This window comes from Thalassophryne amazonica, chromosome 9 (genome assembly GCF_902500255.1).
Source record: "Thalassophryne amazonica chromosome 9, fThaAma1.1, whole genome shotgun sequence".
NCBI classification, from domain to species: Eukaryota; Metazoa; Chordata; class Actinopteri; order Batrachoidiformes; family Batrachoididae; genus Thalassophryne; species Thalassophryne amazonica.
This window is the reverse complement of record NC_047111.1, coordinates 15,345,368-15,364,977: the sequence shown is the minus strand read 5'-3', so window position 1 is coordinate 15,364,977 and position 19,610 is coordinate 15,345,368. Positions and strand designations below refer to the sequence as shown.

At 44.2% G+C, this 19,610-nt stretch overlaps 1 protein-coding gene across 4 annotated transcripts in view; it reads left to right on the top strand.

The window, feature by feature from the left end:
* Window positions 1–19,610, top strand: part of gria1b (glutamate receptor, ionotropic, AMPA 1b) — a 163,532-nt gene that overhangs the window by 14,498 nt on the left and 129,424 nt on the right. For all 4 annotated transcript variants that reach the window (XR_004562544.1, XM_034177629.1, XM_034177628.1 and 1 more), the window contains exon 3: window positions 16,587–16,826. Coding sequence is in view for 3 of the 4 variants with exons in the window: in XM_034177629.1 (XP_034033520.1) it covers window positions 16,587–16,826 (240 nt within the window). In the remaining variant the exon portion in view is untranslated. The remainder of the gene's footprint in view (window positions 1–16,586; window positions 16,827–19,610) is intronic.

Genomic DNA, 19,610 nt, shown 5'->3' with positions numbered 1-19,610 from the left:
TTCAACCATCGGTTGAATTCTCCTCTCCAGTACTCTAGAATAGACCTTACCGGGGAGGCTGAGGAGTGTGATCCCCCTATAGTTGGAACACACCTTCCGGTCCCCCTTCTTAAACAGAGGGACCACCACCCCGGTCTGCCAATCCAGAGGCACTGTCCCCGATCGCCACGCGATGTTGCAGAGGCGTGTCAGCCAAGACAGTCCCACAACATCCAGAGACTTAAGGTAGTCAGGATGAATTTCATCCACCCCAGGAGCCTTGCCACCGAGGAGCTTTCTAACCACCTCATGACTTCGGCCTGGGTAATGGATGAGTCCGCCTCCAAGTCCCCAGTCTCTGCTTCCTCTTTGGAAGACGTGACGATCATCCTGTGATGCTCATCCTGCACTTCCCTGTCTTTAGCCAATTAATTAATTAATGTTTTTAATTAATTGATTTCCATTTATATAGCACCAAATCATAACAAAGTTGCCTCAAGGTGCGTCACACAAGTAAAGTCTAACCTTACCGACCCCCAGAGCAAGAACACGGGCGACAGTGGTGCCAAGTCCTCAAACTCTTTCTGGCAGGTCAAGAATATTTTCAGGTCAAGGTTATTTTCTAATTATTTCATTTTACACAACATCAGATAAAAGCATGTTGTTCCTCTTTGTGGCTGTCGGTGTTTGTGGCGGTCGGTGTGTTCTTCCTGTTTGTGGCAGTAGGTGTATTCTTCCTCTTTGCGGCTGTTGGCGTGTTATTTCACTTTGTGGCAATAGGTGTGTTGTTCCTCTTTGTGGTGGTCAATGTGTTCTTCCTCGTTGTGGCTGTTGGTGTGTTGTTCCTCTTTGCGGCTGTCAGTGTGTTATTCCACTTTGCGGCTGTCAGCATGTTGTTCCTCTTTGTGGTGGTTGGTGTTTTTCCTCTTTGTGGCAGTCAGTGTATTGCTCCTCTTTGCGGCTGTCGGCGTTTGTGGCGGTCGGTGTGTTCTTCCTGTTTGTGGCAGTAGGTGTATTCTTCCTCTTTGCGGCTGTTGGCGTGTTATTTCACTTTGTGGCAATAGGTGTGTTGTTCCTCTTTGTGGTGGTCAATGTCTTCTTCCTCGTTGTGGCTGTTGGTGTGTTGTTCCTCTTTGCGGCTGTCAGTGTGTTATTCCACTTTGCGGCTGTCAGCATGTTGTTCCTCTTTGTGGTGGTTAGTGTTTTTCCTCTTTGTGGCAGTAGGTTTGTTCTTCCTCTTTGTGGTGGTCAGTGTGTTTTTCCTCTTTGTGGCAGTAGGTTTGTTCTTCCTCTTTGTGGTGATCAGTGTGTTTTTCCTCTTTGTGGCAGTAGGTTTGTTCTTCCTCTTTGTGGCAGTAGGTATGTTATTCCTCTTTGTGGCAGTCAGTGTATTGCTCCTTTTTGTGGTGGTCAGTGTGTTTTTCCTCTTTGTGGCAGTAGGTTTGTTCTTCCTCTTTGTGGCAGTAGGTATGTTATTCCTCTTTGTGGCAGTCAGTGTATTGCTCCTTTTTGTGGTGGTCAGTGTGTTCTTCCTCTTTGTGGCAGTAGGTGTGTTATTCCTCTTTGTGGTGGTTGGTGTGTTGTTCCTCTTTGTGGTGGTCGGTGTGTTCTTCCTCTTTGTGGCAGTAGGTGTGTTATTCCTCTTTGTGGTGGTTGGTGTGTTCTTCCTCTTTGTGGCAGTAGGTGTGTTATTCCTCTTTGTGGTGGTTGGTGTGTTGTTCCTCTTTGTGGTGGTCGGTGTGTTCTTCCTCTTTGTGGCAGTAGGTGTGTTATTCCTCTTTGTGGTGGTCAATGTGTTCTTCCTCTTTGTGGCAGTAGGTGTATTCTTCCTCTTTGCGGCTGTTGGCGTGTTATTTCACTTTGTGGCAATAGGTCTGTTGTTCCTCTTTGCGGCTGTTGGCGTGTTATTCCACTTTGTGGCTGTCAGCATGTTGTTCCTCTTTGTGGTGGTTGGTGTTTTTCCTCTTTGTTGCAGTCAGTGTATTGCTCCTCTTTGCGGCTGTCGGCGTGTTTTTCCTCTTTGCGGCTGTCGGCGTGATTTCCTCTTTGCGGCTGTCGGCGTGTTTTTCCTCTTTGTGGCAGTACGTGTGTTTTTCCTCTTTGTGGCAGTAGGTGTGTTTTTCCTCTTTGTGGCAGTAGGTGTGTTTTTCCTCTTTGTGGCAGTAGGTATGTTTTCCCTCTTTGCGGCTGTCGGCGTGTTATTTCACTTTGTGGCGGTTGGTGTGTTCTTCCTCTTTGCTGCAGTAGTTTTGTTCTTCCTCTTTGCGGCTGTTGGCGTGTTATTTCACTTTGTGGCGATAGGTGTGTTATTCCTCTTTGTGGTGGTCGGCGTGTTGTTCCTCTTTGTGGCGGTCAGTGTGTTTTTCCTTTTTGTGGCAGTAGGTGTGTTTTTCCTCTTTGTGGCAGTAGGTATGTTTTACCTCTTTGCGGCTGTCGGCGTGTTATTTCACTTTGTGGCGTTGGTGTGTTCTTCCTCTTTGCTGCAGTAGTTTTGTTCTTCCTCTTTGTGGCGGTCAGTGTGTTCTTCCTCTTTGTGGCGGTCAGTGTGTTTTTCCTCTTTGTGGCAGTAGGTGTGTTTTTCCTCTTTGTGGCAGTAGGTATGTTTTGCCTCTTTGCGGCTGTCGGCGTGTTATTTCACTTTGTGGCGTTGGTGTGTTCTTCCTCTTTGCTGCAGTAGTTTTGTTCTTCCTCTTTGTGGTGGTCGGCGTGTTGTTCCTCTTTGTGGCGGTCAGTGTGTTTTTCCTCTTTGTGGCGGTCAGTGTGTTTTTCCTCTTTGTGGCAGTAGGTGTGTTTTTCCTCTTTGTGGCAGTAGGTATGTTTTCCCTCTTTGCGGCTGTCGGCGTGTTATTTCACTTTGTGGCGTTGGTGTGTTCTTCCTCTTTGCTGCAGTAGTTTTGTTCTTCCTCTTTGTGGTGGTCGGCGTGTTTTTCCTCTTTGTGGCGGTCAGTGTGTTTTTCCTCTTTGTGGCGGTCAGTGTGTTTTTCCTCTTTGTGGCAGTAGGTGTGTTTTCCTCTTTGTGGCAGTAGGTATGTTTTCCCTCTTTGCGGCTGTCGGCGTGTTATTTCACTTTGTGGCGTTGGTGTGTTCTTCCTCTTTGCTGCAGTAGTTTTGTTCTTCCTCTTTGTGGCGGTCAGTGTGTTCTTCCTCTTTGTGGCAGTAGGTTTGTTGTTCCTCTTTGCAGCTGTCGGTGTGCTGTTCCTGTGGCATTGTCACGGTTGAGTTTCGGTCATGGGTCAGTGCTTCACTCTGCAGACATTTGGCTGAGGAGTAAATGGAGTAAGTGGAATAAATGGAGTGGTGTGTTCACAGAGCTGACTGCAGCAATAATGGATGCTGGCTCGGGAACACACACGTTATTCAACTGTGTGCTGACCTGCTTCTTTCTTTTTGCAGCCCTCCTGATCACACCTGACTTCAGGTCTGCACACACTCAAACACATCACATCAGTGATTTACCTCAAGAGACCAAAGACAAACAGGAATAACATCACTCATGTCTCTGTCCACATTAAAACACATTCCAACTCATCACTCATTCATTAAATGCTGTGGAGAGCCTGAATCCACACAGGGACCGGGATCTACTCCAGGAGTCTGCAGCTCTTTAATTTTTTGTTAGAAGCTCAGTAACTGTGAGACCAGTGATGACTGTCCCTACATAGACTTTAGTCTAATCAGGATGAAGATCTGGATCTAGATTGGTGGTGCTGCATGTATAGGTGTTTTACAGGGTGGACAGGGACTATCCCCTGTGGAGGATCTTTGGGTCCCGCTGGAATGACTTTGTTTCCAATGAACCGTTACTTAGTGAGACTCAGAGGATCACTGATACTGTGAGGGAACATCAGACACCACATTTAGTCCATGTGGTGAGTTTCTCTGGACATGATCCAGAACACAGGTGTCTCAGTGTGGAGGACCCCAGAGAGTGTTTTTCTTCTAGTTTGGAATTCTAATGCTTACACACTGATGACATATATACTGAAAAAATACACTTTCTTCTTCTTCTTCATCTTCTTCTTCTTCTTCTTCTCATTATTATCATTATTATTGTTATTATTATTGGAGATCGTAACATTATTGACTATTATTAACTCAAAGTGCTTTACAGTAATGCCTCACATTCACCCTGATGTGAAGGCTGCCGCCATACAAGGTACTTACTACACACCTGGACCAACTAGGGGATTAAGGACCTTGCCCAAGGGCCCTTAGTGATTTTCCGGTCAGGCTGGGATTTGAACCGAGCATCCTCTGACCTCAAGCCCATCAATTAACCACTGGACCATCACCTCCCCTGATCAGTCATTCGTTTCCATCTCTCCCTGTCCTCTGTATCTTCCTCTGTCTCATCAACCACCTGCATGTCCTCCCTCAGTACATTCATAAACATCCTCTTTGTCCTCCCTCTTCTCCTCCTGCCTGGTGGCTCCATCCTCAGCATCCTTCTCCCTGTATAACCTGGGTCCCTCCTCTGTACATGTCCAAACCATCTCAGTCTCACCTATTCTGCAGTGATTAAACCATTACTTAAGAAACCTAATCTTGACCCTAGTGTATTGAAAAACTGTAGGCTGATATCAAATCTATCATTTTGTTCTAAAATTCTGGAAAAAGTGGTGTCACGGCAGCTCGTGGACTATCTTACTGAGAATAATCTCTGAGCCACTGCAGTCTGCTTTTAGAAAATATCATTGCACAGAGACGGCTCTCACTAAAGTGGTGAATGATCTTCTGCTTGCAATGGATTCGGATGCCACTACGGTTCTGGTGCTGTTAGATCTCAGTGCTGCATTTGATACAGTGGATCATCATATTCTACTTGATAGGCTGGAAAATCACTTTGAGATTACTGGGAGTGCCCTTGCATGGTTGACATCTTTTAAACTCTGATAAGACTGAAATGATGGTTCTTGGTCCAGTGAGACATCGGCATCAATTTGACCAGTTAACGCTCAGCCTAGGCTCGTGTGTCATACATCACACTGACAAAGTGAGGAACCTTGGGGTAATTTTTGATCCTACATTGTCCTTTGACCTCCACATTAGAAATATTACTAGGACTGCTCTTTTCCACCTGCAAAATATAGTGAAGATTCGTTCCATCCTGTCTATGGCTGATGCTGAGACCATGATTCATGTGTTTATCTCTTCTAGATTGGACTACTGCAATGTTCTATTTTCTGGTTTACTGCAGTCTAGCATTAGGGCTCTCTAATTGGTTCAAAATGCTGCAGCCAGACTTTTGACAGGAAGCAGAAAGTTCGACCACATTACACACATTTTTGCATCCCTTCACTGGCTTCCTGTCCCAGTGAGATCAGATTTTAAGGTTGTGTTACTAGTCTATAAAATTGTTCATGGACTGGCACCTCCCTACTTAGCTGACCTAATTAAACCCTACGTACCGGCCCGGGCTTTGCGTTCTCGGGGTGCAGGACTACTTTGTGTCCCTAGGGTGAATAAGAAGTCTGCAGGTCACAGAGCTTTCTCTTATCGTGCCCCCTGTTTTGTGGAATGATCTCCCTGCGTCAATAAAACAGTCAGATTCTGTGGAGACTTTCAAGTCCAGACTGAAGACGCACTTATTTTCCCTTTCCAATGGGTTGCATACTAGGTATAGTATAGTTCTGTGCTTTTTACCCTTTTAAATTCATTTTATTAGGAAACGGAGCATGCCGTGGCCTCATCTTTATTTAGACCTTACTTGTGTGAAGCACCTTAAGGCAACTTTGTTGTGATTTGGCACTATATGAATGAAAATAAATTGAAATTGAAAGTAACAGCACAGGCTGTGGTGTGCACATCTCACGAGAAACACTGTTAAAATTAGTTAAAGCAAATTCATTCTGTGTTCCACTTCACTGTGACTGTCGAAGTAACAAACAAAAGTCATTCTAATCCGTCTCTGTATTTCATGGGTGTCTTGTGGCTTTCCTCACTCGTTTTCAGGCACACACTCACTCCATTTTCGGGGATGACCTGTTTCAGTCAGGTTTGCTGTGCTGTTTCTTACTCTTTAGCACTGGAATTAAACTATTGAGCTTTTTAATCTGCTGACTTGTCAGTAAGATGAGAGAAGATCAACAGAATACTGTCCACAATGTTTCTGTCCAATAAAAACAGAAGCACACTGATTTTTCCACTGATCTATGATTTTGATGTATTTGCGTTTAACACCTGACGTTCTATCAGTTTCTATTATTAACTGGCTTTGTGTGTGGAATAAAGGAGCCAGACACTGAGCTGTGCGTCTGTTCTTCTTCTGCGTGTCCTCGTCAGATGTGAGTCCGTCACACTGTTCAGTGTCTCTGTCAGTCTGAGGTTGTAAAACACACTCACACTGCAGCTCTGACACGTTTTCACAACCAGAGACAAACGCACAGAGTTCATGACTGACAGCTCAACCAGCAACCAAATGCACACAGAGTGCAGGTCTGAGCGGCGACGTGTTGGTCCTTCACACACATAAATTATCACTGTCAGTGTTATTCTGATAGCGATAATTGCACTGTCAGTGTTAAAGAAACAGCAGCGTTACTTTAACACGGACAGGGTTAACTTTAACATTGTCAGTGTTAAAGAAACAGCAGCGTTACTTTAACACGGACAGGGTTAACTTTAACATTGTCAGTGTTAAAGAAACAGAAACATTACTTTAACACTGATAGGGTTAACTTTAACATTGTCAGTGTTAAAGAAACAGCAGCGTTACTTTAACACGGACAGGGTTAACTTTAACACTGTTAGTGTTAAAGAAACAGCAACATTACTTTAACACGGACAGGGTTAACTTTAACACTGTTAGTGTTAAAGCAACAGCACTGTTACGTTAACATGGACAGGGTTAAATTTAACACTGTTAGTGTTAAAGCAAGAGTAGTATTACTTTAACACGGACAGGGTTAACTTTAACACTGTTAGCATTAAAGAAACAGCAGCGTTACTTTAACACAGACAAGGTTAACTTTAACACTGTCAGTGTTAAAGCAACAGCACTGTTACTTTAACATGGACCGGGTTAACTTTAACACTGTTAGTGTTAAAGAAACTGTTGTGTGGGCCGCTGAAGAGGAGGTACTGCTGGCCCACCACCACTAGAGGGCGCCCTGCCTGGAGTGCGGGCTCCAGGCACCGGAGGGCGCTGCCGCCTTACGGGAGCAGCCAGGATGACAGCTGTCATCTATCACTGGAGACAGCTGATCCCAATCACTGAGGAGGTATATCAGCAGGACGGCATCTCCACCTCATTTGCCGAGATATCGCTCTACCAAGGAGGTAACGAACTCAGCCAGCCCTTCATCATTTGTGAAAGGAATGTATTGGATAAGTATCCTAGTTACTAGACAGTGTTGTTTTCTGATTAGAGGTGGAGGTGGTGTTTTCCACCCCACGTGTTGTTGAGTGCAGCCGCACCCACGTCTGACTGTGTCTGTTCCTCGCCAGCAGTACCGGATCCGACGAGTGGAGGCAGAGACCACCTGGGAGTTCGGGACTTGGCAGTTCCGGTATTCCCGGGGTTCGGTGGCAGAGGAAATCGGGTGGTTCCGGTTCGTCTTGGACAGACGTCTCCTATCGTCGAGCCTGCCCACACGACACCGTTGGAATTTAACTTGAGACCGAAATTGTGATTTGTTGTATTTGTTGTGCGTGTTCACAACAGTAAAGCCTTGTTATTTGACTTTCTTCATTGTCCGTTCATTTGCGCCCCCTGTTGTGGGTCCGTGTACTGACACTTTCCCAACAGAAACAGCAACGTTACTTTAACACGGACAGGGTTCATTTTAACCCTGTCCGTGTTAAAGCAACAGCACTGTTACGTTAACATGGACAGGGTTAAATTTAACACTGTTAGTGTTAAAGCAAGAGTAGTATTACTTTAACACGGACAGGGTTAACTTTAACACTGTTAGCATTAAAGAAACAGCAGCGTTACTTTAACACAGACAAGGTTAACTTTAACACTGTCAGTGTTAAAGCAACAGCACTGTTACTTTAACATGGACCGGGTTAACTTTAACACTGTTAGTGTTAAAGCAAGAGTATCATTACTTTAACATGGACAGGGTTAACTTTAACACTGTTAGTGTTAAAGAAACAGCAACGTTACTTTAACACGGACAGGGTTAACTTTAACACTGCTAGTGTTAAAGAAATAGCAGCGTTACTTTAACACGGACAGGGTTAACTTTGACATTGTCAGTGTTAAAGAAACAGAAACATTACTTTAACACTGATAGGGTTAACTTTAACATTGTCAGTGTTAAAGAAACAGCAGCGTTACTTTAACACGGACAGGGTTAACTTTAACACTGTTAGTGTTAAAGAAACAGCAACGTTACTTTAACACGGACAGGGTTAACTTTAACACTGTTAGTGTTAAAGCAACAGCACTGTTACGTTAACATGGACAGGGTTAAATTTAACACTGTTAGTGTTAAAGCAAGAGTAGTATTACTTTAACACGGACAGGGTTAACTTTAACACTGTTAGCATTAAAGAAACAGCAGCGTTACTTTAACACAGACAAGGTTAACTTTAACACTGTCAGTGTTAAAGCAACAGCACTGTTACTTTAACATGGACCGGGTTAACTTTAACACTGTTAGTGTTAAAGCAAGAGTATCATTACTTTAACATGGACAGGGTTAACTTTAACACTGTTAGTGTTAAAGAAACTGTTGTGTGGGCCGCTGAAGAGGAGGTACTGCTGGCCCACCACCACTAGAGGGCGCCCTGCCTGGAGTGCGGGCTCCAGGCACCGGAGGGCGCTGCCGCCTTACGGGAGCAGCCAGGATGACAGCTGTCATCTATCACTGGAGACAGCTGATCCCAATCACTGAGGAGGTATATCAGCAGGACGGCATCTCCACCTCATTTGCCGAGATATCGCTCTACCAAGGAGGTAACGAACTCAGCCAGCCCTTCATCATTTGTAAAAGGAACGTATTGGATAAGTATCCTAGTTACTAGACAGTGTTGTTTTCTGATTAGAGGTGGAGGTGGTGTTTTCCACCCCACGTGTTGTTGAGTGCAGCCGCACCCACGTCTGACTGTGTCTGTTCCTCGCCAGCAGTACCGGATCCGACGAGCGGAGGCAGAGACCACCTGGGAGTTCGGGACTTGGCGGTTCCGGTATTCCCGGGGTTCGGTGGCAGAGGAAATCGGGTGGTTCCGGTTCGTCTTGGACAGACGTCTCCTATCGTCGAGCCTGCCCACACGACACCGTTGGAATTTAACTTGAGACCGAAATTGTGATTTGTTGTATTTGTTGTGCGTGTTCACAACAGTAAAGCCTTGTTATTTGACTTTCTTCATTGTCCGTTCATTTGCGCCCCCTGTTGTGGGTCCGTGTACTGACACATTCCCAACAGAAACAGCAACGTTACTTTAACACGGACAGGGTTAACTTTAACCCTGTCAGTGTTAAAGCAACAGCACTGTTACGTTAACATGGACAGGGTTAAATTTAACACTGTTAGTGTTAAAGCAAGAGTAGTATTACTTTAACACGGACAGGGTTAACTTTAACACTGTTAGCATTAAAGAAACAGCAGCGTTACTTTAACACAGACAAGGTTAACTTTAACACTGTCAGTGTTAAAGCAACAGCACTGTTACTTTAACATGGACCGGGTTAACTTTAACACTGTTAGTGTTAAAACAAGAGTATCATTACTTTAACATGGACAGGGTTAACTTTAACACTGTTAGTGTTAAAGAAACAGCAACGTTACTTTAACACGGACAGGGTTAACTTTAACACTGCTAGTGTTAAAGAAATAGCAGCGTTACTTTAACACGGACAGGGTTAACTTTAACATTGTCAGTGTTAAAGAAACAGAAACATTACTTTAACACTGATAGGGTTAACTTTAACATTGTCAGTGTTAAAGAAACAGCAGCGTTACTTTAACACGGACAGGGTTAACTTTAACACTGCTAGTGTTAAAGAAACAGCAGCGTTACTTTAACACGGACAGGGTTAACTTTAACATTGTCAGTGTTAAAGAAACAGAAACATTACTTTAACACTGATAGGGTTAACTTTAACATTGTCAGTGTTAAAGAAACAGAAATGTTACTTTAACACTGATAGAGTTAACTTTAATATTGTCAGTGTTAAAGAAACAGCAGCGTTACTTTAACACGGACAGGGTTAACTTTAACATTGTCAGTGTTAAAGAAACAGAAACATTACTTTAACACTGACAGTGTATTATATTAACACTCACACAATCTTGAGTATTTATAGTGCACAGTCTATTAAATTAACACTTTTAAAGTCTTAACACTGCAAAGACACTTTGTGGTGTTAATTTAACACCGGTGTTTTTGCTGTGTCGTCCAGCACATTTATTCTGGGTCTTGGCTGCTGCTGAATGTCCCAGAGGTTCAGCTGAAGACGTGCGGGTGTTCAATTAAATGTCTTGGAGGCGTCTGGCTGCCTGGACGTCTTTATCAGCGGTTCACAGACTGAGACGACAGACGGATTGGACGTGTTTCCTGCTTCATGCACTGTTGTTGGCTGTTTGTGTGCACAAACATTTTAAAAAGAAAAGAAGAGAAAAGGGGAAACAGCAGATAGAATGTGCAGTGTCACACATTTTCAGGCAGGATGGCTGGTGAGAAGAAAGGAGGGAGAAACTAGAGCTGCTGGTGACATTTTGCCCTCAGCACTCGCTTGTCGGTTTCCACTCGGCTGAACGTCTCGCGTGTAAAAAAGAAAGTACCTGAAGATATTTATCTCCACTGTAAAGAGAGAGAGAGAAAAGAATTAATTATCTTGGTCTGCAGCTTCAGGTGGACGAGATGTTTCTGCAGAATTAAACACAGTTCGGTTCTCAGACGTTCCTGCCGACGGGCTTTTTTGCTGTTAATTTAGTTTGAGTGTAATTACAGTCTGCACTTTGACTTCATGTTTCTTCATTGCTTTCATCTCCATCATTCTTTGGTTGGAAGCTCAAAGACATATTTGCGGTCATGACAGGAATCTGATTTTTGAAACCCGTTTGTGCTTCAGGGAGGACAGAAATGAGGCACTGTGCTCCATCGTGAGGTCAGAGAGTCTCTGCGTCGCCTCCTCAGCCGTGCTGCTCAGGAACAGCGTGAAGCCGCCTTCTGAGTGATAACGGGGACATTAGAGTCGCTGCATTTGGACACGCTCATTTGTGTGTCGCTGACACGTGGCTGATATGTTGCTGTTGAATTCTGGGTAAATCTCCATCTCTGAATAGCAGCAGATTACTGCTGTGTGCACGGCTTTAGACACTGTGTGCACGTGCATGTGCAGTGCACCAGGCTGGAACCTTCCTTGGAAGCTTAGAGCTGAAGCATTCAGGGGACTCTGGGGGGGTGTCTTCCTTGGCACCTCAGTACTCTTCTACTCTTCTATGCAGATGACACTGAGCTCTACGTCTTCTTCTCACCAGAGAATCTGTGTCGAGTCCATGTTGCAGAGAACATTTCATCACCTTCAGCTCAACCACTCAACAACTGAGGCTCTTTTAACTCTGGTCAATCTTTCTTTTCCACATCAAATTAACATCCCAGAGTGCAAACAAGGGAGCAGCCGAAGGGACTTACTTTATTTTCCTATTGTATGCTAGCAGAGTTACTTTAGATAGATACAAATACACATTACATCATAGCTTCCGTTTCTAATATAAAATACCATGACCATGACCAAATCTTCTCCTGTATTAATATTTAGGTTTTAAAAACTACTCCTGTATATTATATAACACCATATTTATTGTATATGTTGTTTATTACCCTTAATATTTAAACATAGTTATATATATGATGTCTTATCTTTCTTATGTCTTATTATTTATTATTATATATACTTTTTTCTTGAGCCGCTTGGGTGTGTAGGGAGAGTTCCCACAGGATAAAAAAGCTTTTCAACCTACCATCCCTGGTTCTCAAGACCAGACACCCAAGTGGCTCCACTCTACTCTTTTCTACTCTTCTATTTTACTCTTCCTTTTTAGATATTTAGATATACCTTAGTAGTTCCACCTTAGAATTGGAATATAATATATAAAATATACCTTACTGAATTTTCATGACAATAAATGTTATTTATCAGATTTGAATGATGCAGATAACTTTACCTGAGCTCAATTCAGCACTGGTAACCACAAGCTACCAACTAATACAAATCTGTTTTCTAGTATTGAAAAAATGTCAGTTGTGAGCTCTGTAATCTCTATGAAATTGGGGATGAACTCCACATCTTATTTCTTTTATCCATCTCTTAATTCAGAATGTGAAAACCAGTTAAGTTTCTTTTATTATATCAAACCAAATACCAAGAAACTCAGAGAACTGTTCAACACAAAAAGTCTGAAAAAACTTAGCAGAATTAGTAAATTTGTCAAAATTATCATAGAATAATTTCTGTAGCTTTGTTTTCCTCAGTCATATATTTTTAAGATAAATCTGCTCTTTTAAAGGTTTTCTTTTCATGATGTGGCTGTTTATTTATTTATTTTTATTTTTATTTTATTTATTTTGTAATACTTTATATGAATTGTCTTGATTGTTTGCCCTTGTGAGGGTTTTTTTTTTTTTGGTGCTTGTTTTACGCCGTATCTGATTTGATGTAATTTTGTAATAACACTTTTAATTTTGTAGTCCCTTTGTGTTATTTATGTCCCTTATATCTATTTTAGATTTTCCCATAGCCCGAGATAGGTCGATAGAGTGAGGAAAGTTCAAGTATTTAGCTTTGGCAGAACAGAGGATAGAAAAGCTCCGAGCACAGATGGAGTGTTGCTTCATTCTCTGCACGAGATGCCATTAAGAGACCCCCTATTAAACAGAGAAAATAACTGATGGATGGCACAGTAATGTGTAAAATACACTCCGCTGCGCTTTGTCTTGTATTTGTCTGACGGCACAAAGTGTTGTTCCTCAGTGTCACTGACACACACTGAAGGACAGGCTTAGCTCAGATGTCCTCCAGCTATCCTGGGACATTTTGGCTGATCTTTGCTTAGACGAGTGCCCTTCTATTTATTATCCCCCACTCCCAACCCCCCTGCTTTTGACCTGATTGGACGTTGTCCTGGAAAAGGAAATGTGGGTTAAATGCAGCCGGGCGCGGTGGAACAGCGATCTGATTGGTTGATGTGCCTCGTGTCCGTCATGAATGGAGGCAGTGGAGGATGATGATGGCGAAGGCCTCTGGGTAACAGACGTCCTTACAATCATCTCTTCCGTCCTTCTTTTCATGCTCAGTGTTATTTACTCCTCGCACAGATCATGTGGACAGACGGGCAGCGCTGTCAGAGTGATGAAGTGCATTGTGGGTAGACGTGGTCTCAGCTGTGGGCCCCGTGGCGCTTGTCGTTGTTGATGTCGTCGTCGTCTCTAAGCTGTGTTTAAATAAGGCTCTGTTAAGAGCCTCGGGTGATGAGGACAGAGACGTTTTAAAGCTGAAGACAGTGTTTGTTCTGCATTTATCTTCATTGGTCATGTTCAGTTCTAAGGGGCGGGGCCAGGACAGCTATTGTTGTTGTTATGATGTCAGTCAACACAGTTTGAATGGTTGGTAGATCAATCCGTGATTTCTCCTCTAAGTGTCCTTGAGCAAGACTCTGAACCCCAAATGGCTGCAAGTATCCAGATCAGAACCTGGTTTCAGTCTGCGACTGATGTCTCACCCTCCAGATCTGGATCTCATTTAGATTTCAACACATTTGGTTTTGAGATCTTGTCTGGTCCGGGGGCATGGGGTGGTACCACAAGTCACCATATCCACCACACCACGGGGACCGCGCCAGGTCCTGGATAGCAACCATGCAGGTAGACAACCAGGCCATCCCCACCTCTCCAAAGTAACCATCTGTCTGCTGCATCCAGGTGAAATCCTGGCCTGTCCTTGACCTTCTCCAGACACTGAGGTCCTCTACACTGAGACACCTATGTGCTGGATCATATCCAGAAAAACATACCACATGGACAACATGTGATGTCTGATGTTCCCTCACAATGCCAGCGCTCCTCCTCATCTGACTCTCAATAAATACCCACTTGTTTGAAACAAAGTCATTCCAGAGGTATCCAAAGAGACCTGGAACCAAAGACATCCAGTCCTGACGTTAGCTCATTGATTAGAGTCCAAGTCTGACAACCAGACAGCAAGACATCTCAAGACTTGGACCTTCATCCTGCTGTAAAGATATTGGTATCACCAAACACCTCTGACCTTTGATGTTATGACTTCAGAAGGTCTTCCCAGGTGTCTCTGGTTCCCAAAACTTGAAGACCAGCAGGAGCCAAACTGAATAACAAGGAACTCTGTTTGTTATATTTCCCAGCTGGCTCAGGAACGCTTAGGGATCCTCGGGAAGAGTTAGAGGATAGGGAAGTGTGGGATGAGCTGCTTGGTCTGGTGCCACCTTGACCCAGAATATTTGTTTAAATATTTGTTATGATTATTGTGTAACTTTGCACAATATATATAAAAAAATACTTTGACTGGTGTTGATTTGTGTGTGTTTTTTTATTTTAATCAGAATTTCTCAAAAGGTTTTGTGATACTCAAAAAAAGGTGTAATGATCGATCTCACGACGAGGAACACGCCATTAAATGTTGGGATCTGAATGGGATTTTGGATCTGGATTTTTATGGAGTATTTTTCCAGATCATCTGTTTTCCATCTCCGGTGATGGTTCTGGGTCCCTGTGGCAGCAGGTGGATCAGAGCAGCTGAGGATTCCCCGTCCACGTTCTCCACTGCATATAATCCCTCCTCTGTGTTCTGGGTCTGTCCCTGGGTGTCTCTACTGGACCAGACATCCTCTAGAAGGAGAAGTTCGAGAGCTTAATAAAATAAATGGATCCAGGACACCCAGTAGGTACCAGATCCTGTTTGGGTCATGAAGACGTCCAGTGCAGAATGTTTCCAGGAGCTGGTTGGTGGGACGTCCACCTTCTTGACTTCTTTTGAAAGCAGAGATGTTAACATGTGATGTGTTTGTGAAATCAAACAGCCACGTCTGGACCCTCAGCTCAGCAGAAGTCAGCGTGTTCCGGGCTGTGAACGGGGCCGGCGGTGAAACTGTCTCTTAGCATCAATGCTAATAGACAAACACCTCATTAGCATGTTAGCATTTACCTCAGGCAGAGAGTCTGTGGTTAGCATGTTAGCATGTCTCCAAAGTGAAGAGTGCGTTTGAGTGCTCCATAGCTCACAGCCATCATGCTTTGTTGTTAGCATGCTAGCACATGTCATCACGGTCAGAGCTGGTGCTGAGGGGACAGAGGGACATGTCCCTGTGTGTGTGTGTGTGTGTAACATTTAATAATAATAATAATAATTTTAATATGATAATCCTTAATATTATCAGGGCAGGAGCTGGATTAATGGACTCACTGAGGAAGTGAATCAGTGAATCAGTGAGTCCACAACATTCCCAGGAGTACTAACTCTGAGACCCTGGACTCTGATCGATCCAGGTGATGCTGGGGACTGTTACCATGCAGATTAAAATAAAGACGGACCGGCCTGCGACGGCGTGAAGCCTTGTTGCTGATCGCAGCATCCTGATGGCCACTGGGGGCTGCTGTTGCCTATGTAGCAGAATGAACTCAAAAACTCGTCTGTTTTGTTTCTGAAAGCTGTTGAGATGTTTGTGTCTGATGTTGAAGAGGAAGCAGCCTGCACTCGTACGTCATCACTGCGTCAGTCAGTGGCCTTGTTTCAAAGGCTCTGGAACGCCGTGTTTCCCCTCGAAAACAACGGATATAACACTTACATCCATCGAAGTCCAAATGGTCCCAATAGACACTGCACTATTTTTAAAGAAATGTTTCTAAGTATTAATAAGTATTGAAATATGAAGAGTAAATTATGGCTACACAGCTATTAAGGTTGCTAAGCGACGGGGCGGGGGAGGGGGGGCAGAGATCAGCTGATGATGCTCCATGGGCTAAACAGACTGATTTCAGAACAGTTTGTTTGACCGCTGCAGTCTCAGTAGGACAGATCTTTGTAAGACGCAGCCTTAGAAGGATACAGCCCCAGAATGGAGACCCAGCCACACTCAAGACATTTTAAAACATTTGATCTAATGTCCACTTCAGAACTGTTTCTGTGGACCTGGGGAGGTGATGGTCTAGTGGTTAAGCATTGGGCTTGAAACCAGAGGATCGTCGGTTCAAATCCCAGCCTGACTGGAAAATCACCAAGGGCCCTTGGGCAAGGTCCTTAATCCCCTAGTTGCTCCCGGCGTGTAGTGAGTACCTTGTATGGCAGCACCCTGACATTGGGGTGAATGTGAGGCATTATTGTAAAGCTCTTTGAGCATCTGATGCAGATGGAAAAGCAAGATATAAATGCTGTCTGTTTACACCTGGAGCAGATACACAGTTGTGTTTTAAGATTTATTTTGACTTTTGTTTGATTTATTAATCCCAGATACATAATCATTTGATGAAGTCCATTAATTAGTCTTGTCATCTTTGGCTTCGGCAGAATGAAGACACTTTGTGTCGGTGCAGATGATCACATCCAGTCAGACTGAAGACACTCTGATAGCTGTGTGGCCCTCATGTGATGTCTTTGTGTGTCTGTCTCTCTGTCCCTCTCACAGTTTGCTCGCAGTTTTCTAAGGGCGTGTATGCCATCATGGGTCTGTACGACCGGCGGACTGTTAACATGCTGATGTCCTTCTGCGGCTCGCTGCACGTCTGTTTCATCACACCGTCCTTTCCTGTCCACACCAACAACCAGTTTGTGCTGCAGCTCAGGCCCCAGCTGCAGGAACCCCTCATGGCCCTGCTGGAGAACTTTGACTGGACCAGGTTCGTCTACATGTACAGCTCTGACTCAGGTGAGCACACAGATGTGTGTGTGTGGTTTCCACCCTGAAATCACAGAGGCTTCTGGAAACATCTGCAGTACTGTTCTGGTCTCACTAACTAACATCTTAAAGAAGCTGTTTTTTTTTTTGTTTTTTTTAATCATCTCTGACTTGCTGAGAAACACAGACATGAGACTTGGGGGACTGTCAAAGTGGGCAGTTAGCCGCTGCATCACGTGGCTCTGGATTCTCCCTGCAGCCTCTGATCTGATGTTACAGTCCATTTGACAGTTGGTGGCAGACTGTGTCTCATCTTGTTGCCGTCCTGGTCTGCCCGTGAACCGTCAGTGGAAATCTGTCCGGTGTAACTGTCTCCAACAGTTGGTCTCTGTGGTGCAGTCTGTCTCATCTTATCGCTTCTCAACATCTGTTTGTGAGCTTCAGACCGACTGTGACGCAGCCTGACTGTGTGTCTGCACAGTCACAGCGCCTCTGCTGGTGATGGCAGGAACACAATATATAAAAAAAATGTTTGTATGAAAAAACAAACAAAACACAGCTGTGGTTGTGACGTTCGTTTGTGAGACGCTGAGGACCGCGCCTGGGTTTGACATATCAAGCCCGTGAAGCAGGGAAGGGTGAGGACACATGCTGTCAGCACACGCTAAAGGTAATTAAGTGATTAAGTAATTGTTGATAGTATCTTGGTGTTTTGTTACACAGTAAACTGAGATTGTGAAGAGAATTGTGCAGCTTGCTTCTCACTGCGGTGGCTTGTTGGATAAGTGATCCTCCACTTGTTGTGAGAGGCTGCTCATTTGTATAAAGTTAAAGAGAAACATTGACCTGAGTGTGTTGCTGATAGCGTGTGTTATGCGAAAGATAGAGTTATATCTGCTGACTCACCTCACCTTCTCTTTGCTCCACAGAGAATCGGTTCGTCGTGTCCACCTGGGGGTGTTTGGCGGTGGTAGTGAGTCCAGGAGCGCCGGGCTTTAATCCTTGCGGGCGCTGGAGAACGTGCCACTTATCACTCCACCAGAGGGACGCTTTTTATGTTTTACATTTGTAAGCACAGGTGAAAAAATAAATTGTTTCTGTTGGGAACCGCCTTCTGGTTATTTTTACCGCTGGGTTCTGTCAGACGCAGGTCCGCTCCTCAACCCGCGTCGACACATAACACCGAGGGAGATTGACAATCATCTTGTGTTTCTTCCACTTTCTAATAAATAATCATAACAGTTGTTGTCTTCTACCAAGCTTCTTGCCTGTTGTCCTGTAGTCCATCCCAGCTTGTGCAGGTCTACAGTTTTGTCCCTGGTGTCCTTAGACAGCTCTTTGGTCTTGGCTATGGTGGACAGGTTGGAGTGTGATTGATTGAGTGTATGAACAGGTGTCTTTATACAGGTAACAACTTCAAACAGGTGCATTTAATACAGGTAAAGAGTGCAGAATAAGAGGGCTTCTTAAAGAAAAATTAACAGGTCTGTGAGAGACAGAATTCTTGCTGGTTGGTAGGTGTTCAAATACTTATTTGCAGCAGTAACATACAAATAAATTATTAAAAAATCATACATTGTGATTTCCAGATTTTTTGTTTTTTAGATTATGTCTCTCACAGTGGACGTGCACCTAAGATGAAAATTTCAGACCCCTCCATGATTTCTAAGTGGGGGAACTTGCAAAATTGCAGGTTGTTCAAATACTTATTTTCCTCACTATAGGCCCTTTGGGCAGAGATTCCCCACGACGTCACATCAGACAATATGAACACAGGAATGAAATTATATTACAGATGACTGGAAATGATGTGGAAACACACAGGGACAGTTTATTCAGTACACTGTTAAACGGGTTAATCATGAAACTGGGAAAATGTTTGTTGAAGCTACAGAGTGTGTGTGTGTGTGTGTGTGTGTGTGTGTGTGTGTGTGTGTGTGTGTGTGTGTGTGTGTGTGTGTGTGTGTGTGTGTGTGTGTGTGTGAGGCCGACACTGTGAGTTTAAACAGGTGAGGCGTGCCTCCGCTGACAGTGTGACATCACGACTTACACATGCGTTTATTGATAAATACTGAACACAGAAGCTCTGCAGTTCACCATCAAGCAATAAAAAAGACAATAATAAAAAAACATGTGAGTGCGCACATGCCCAAATTTGGCTGCGCTGGTTCACGTTTGGATCAATTACACGAAAGCACTATTTACACAACAAGCAGCCGGCCGTCCTGCTGCTGTGCCTGTCCTGCTTTCTGACGTGGACCCTGGAGGGAGGTGCTGTTCTCGGGCCTGGTTGGTTCGGTCGCCGGGGGGCTTCCCGTTGATGGGGGGGTACTGTTGTGTGTTGGGGGGAGCGTGGCTGGCTGTTTTGGTGTTCTTTTCTTTTCTTTGCTCTCCAGGTGGCATGAGGGCTGATTTGTCTGTGGAGAAAGTGCTGGCTGAAGAGTCCTCACCCTTATTAGCGTCATGTGGAACACCTGTGGCAGGGGCTTACGTGCGGCCTTGAAGACTTGCAGCTGAAGCAGATAATTGGATGGCGTTCTGCATATAAGTCAGGCAGGATTATAGTTTGTATATGCATCAGCATATACAAACAAGGAGTGTCGCTCTCCCACCTGTTACAGCATGCGTAAACATTGGTTGCATCAGAATTTTGGCTCTCTGTTGGGACTGTTTACACAGAGACTGCTACCTGCTGCTTTGGACTTTGAACTAACAGTCTTTTTCAAGACTTTTTTACTTTTTTTTACTTTTTCACTGTGCTCCAACGCCTAAGGAAGACCTCTAATGCTCGAAACATCGCGACGGAGCACTTTT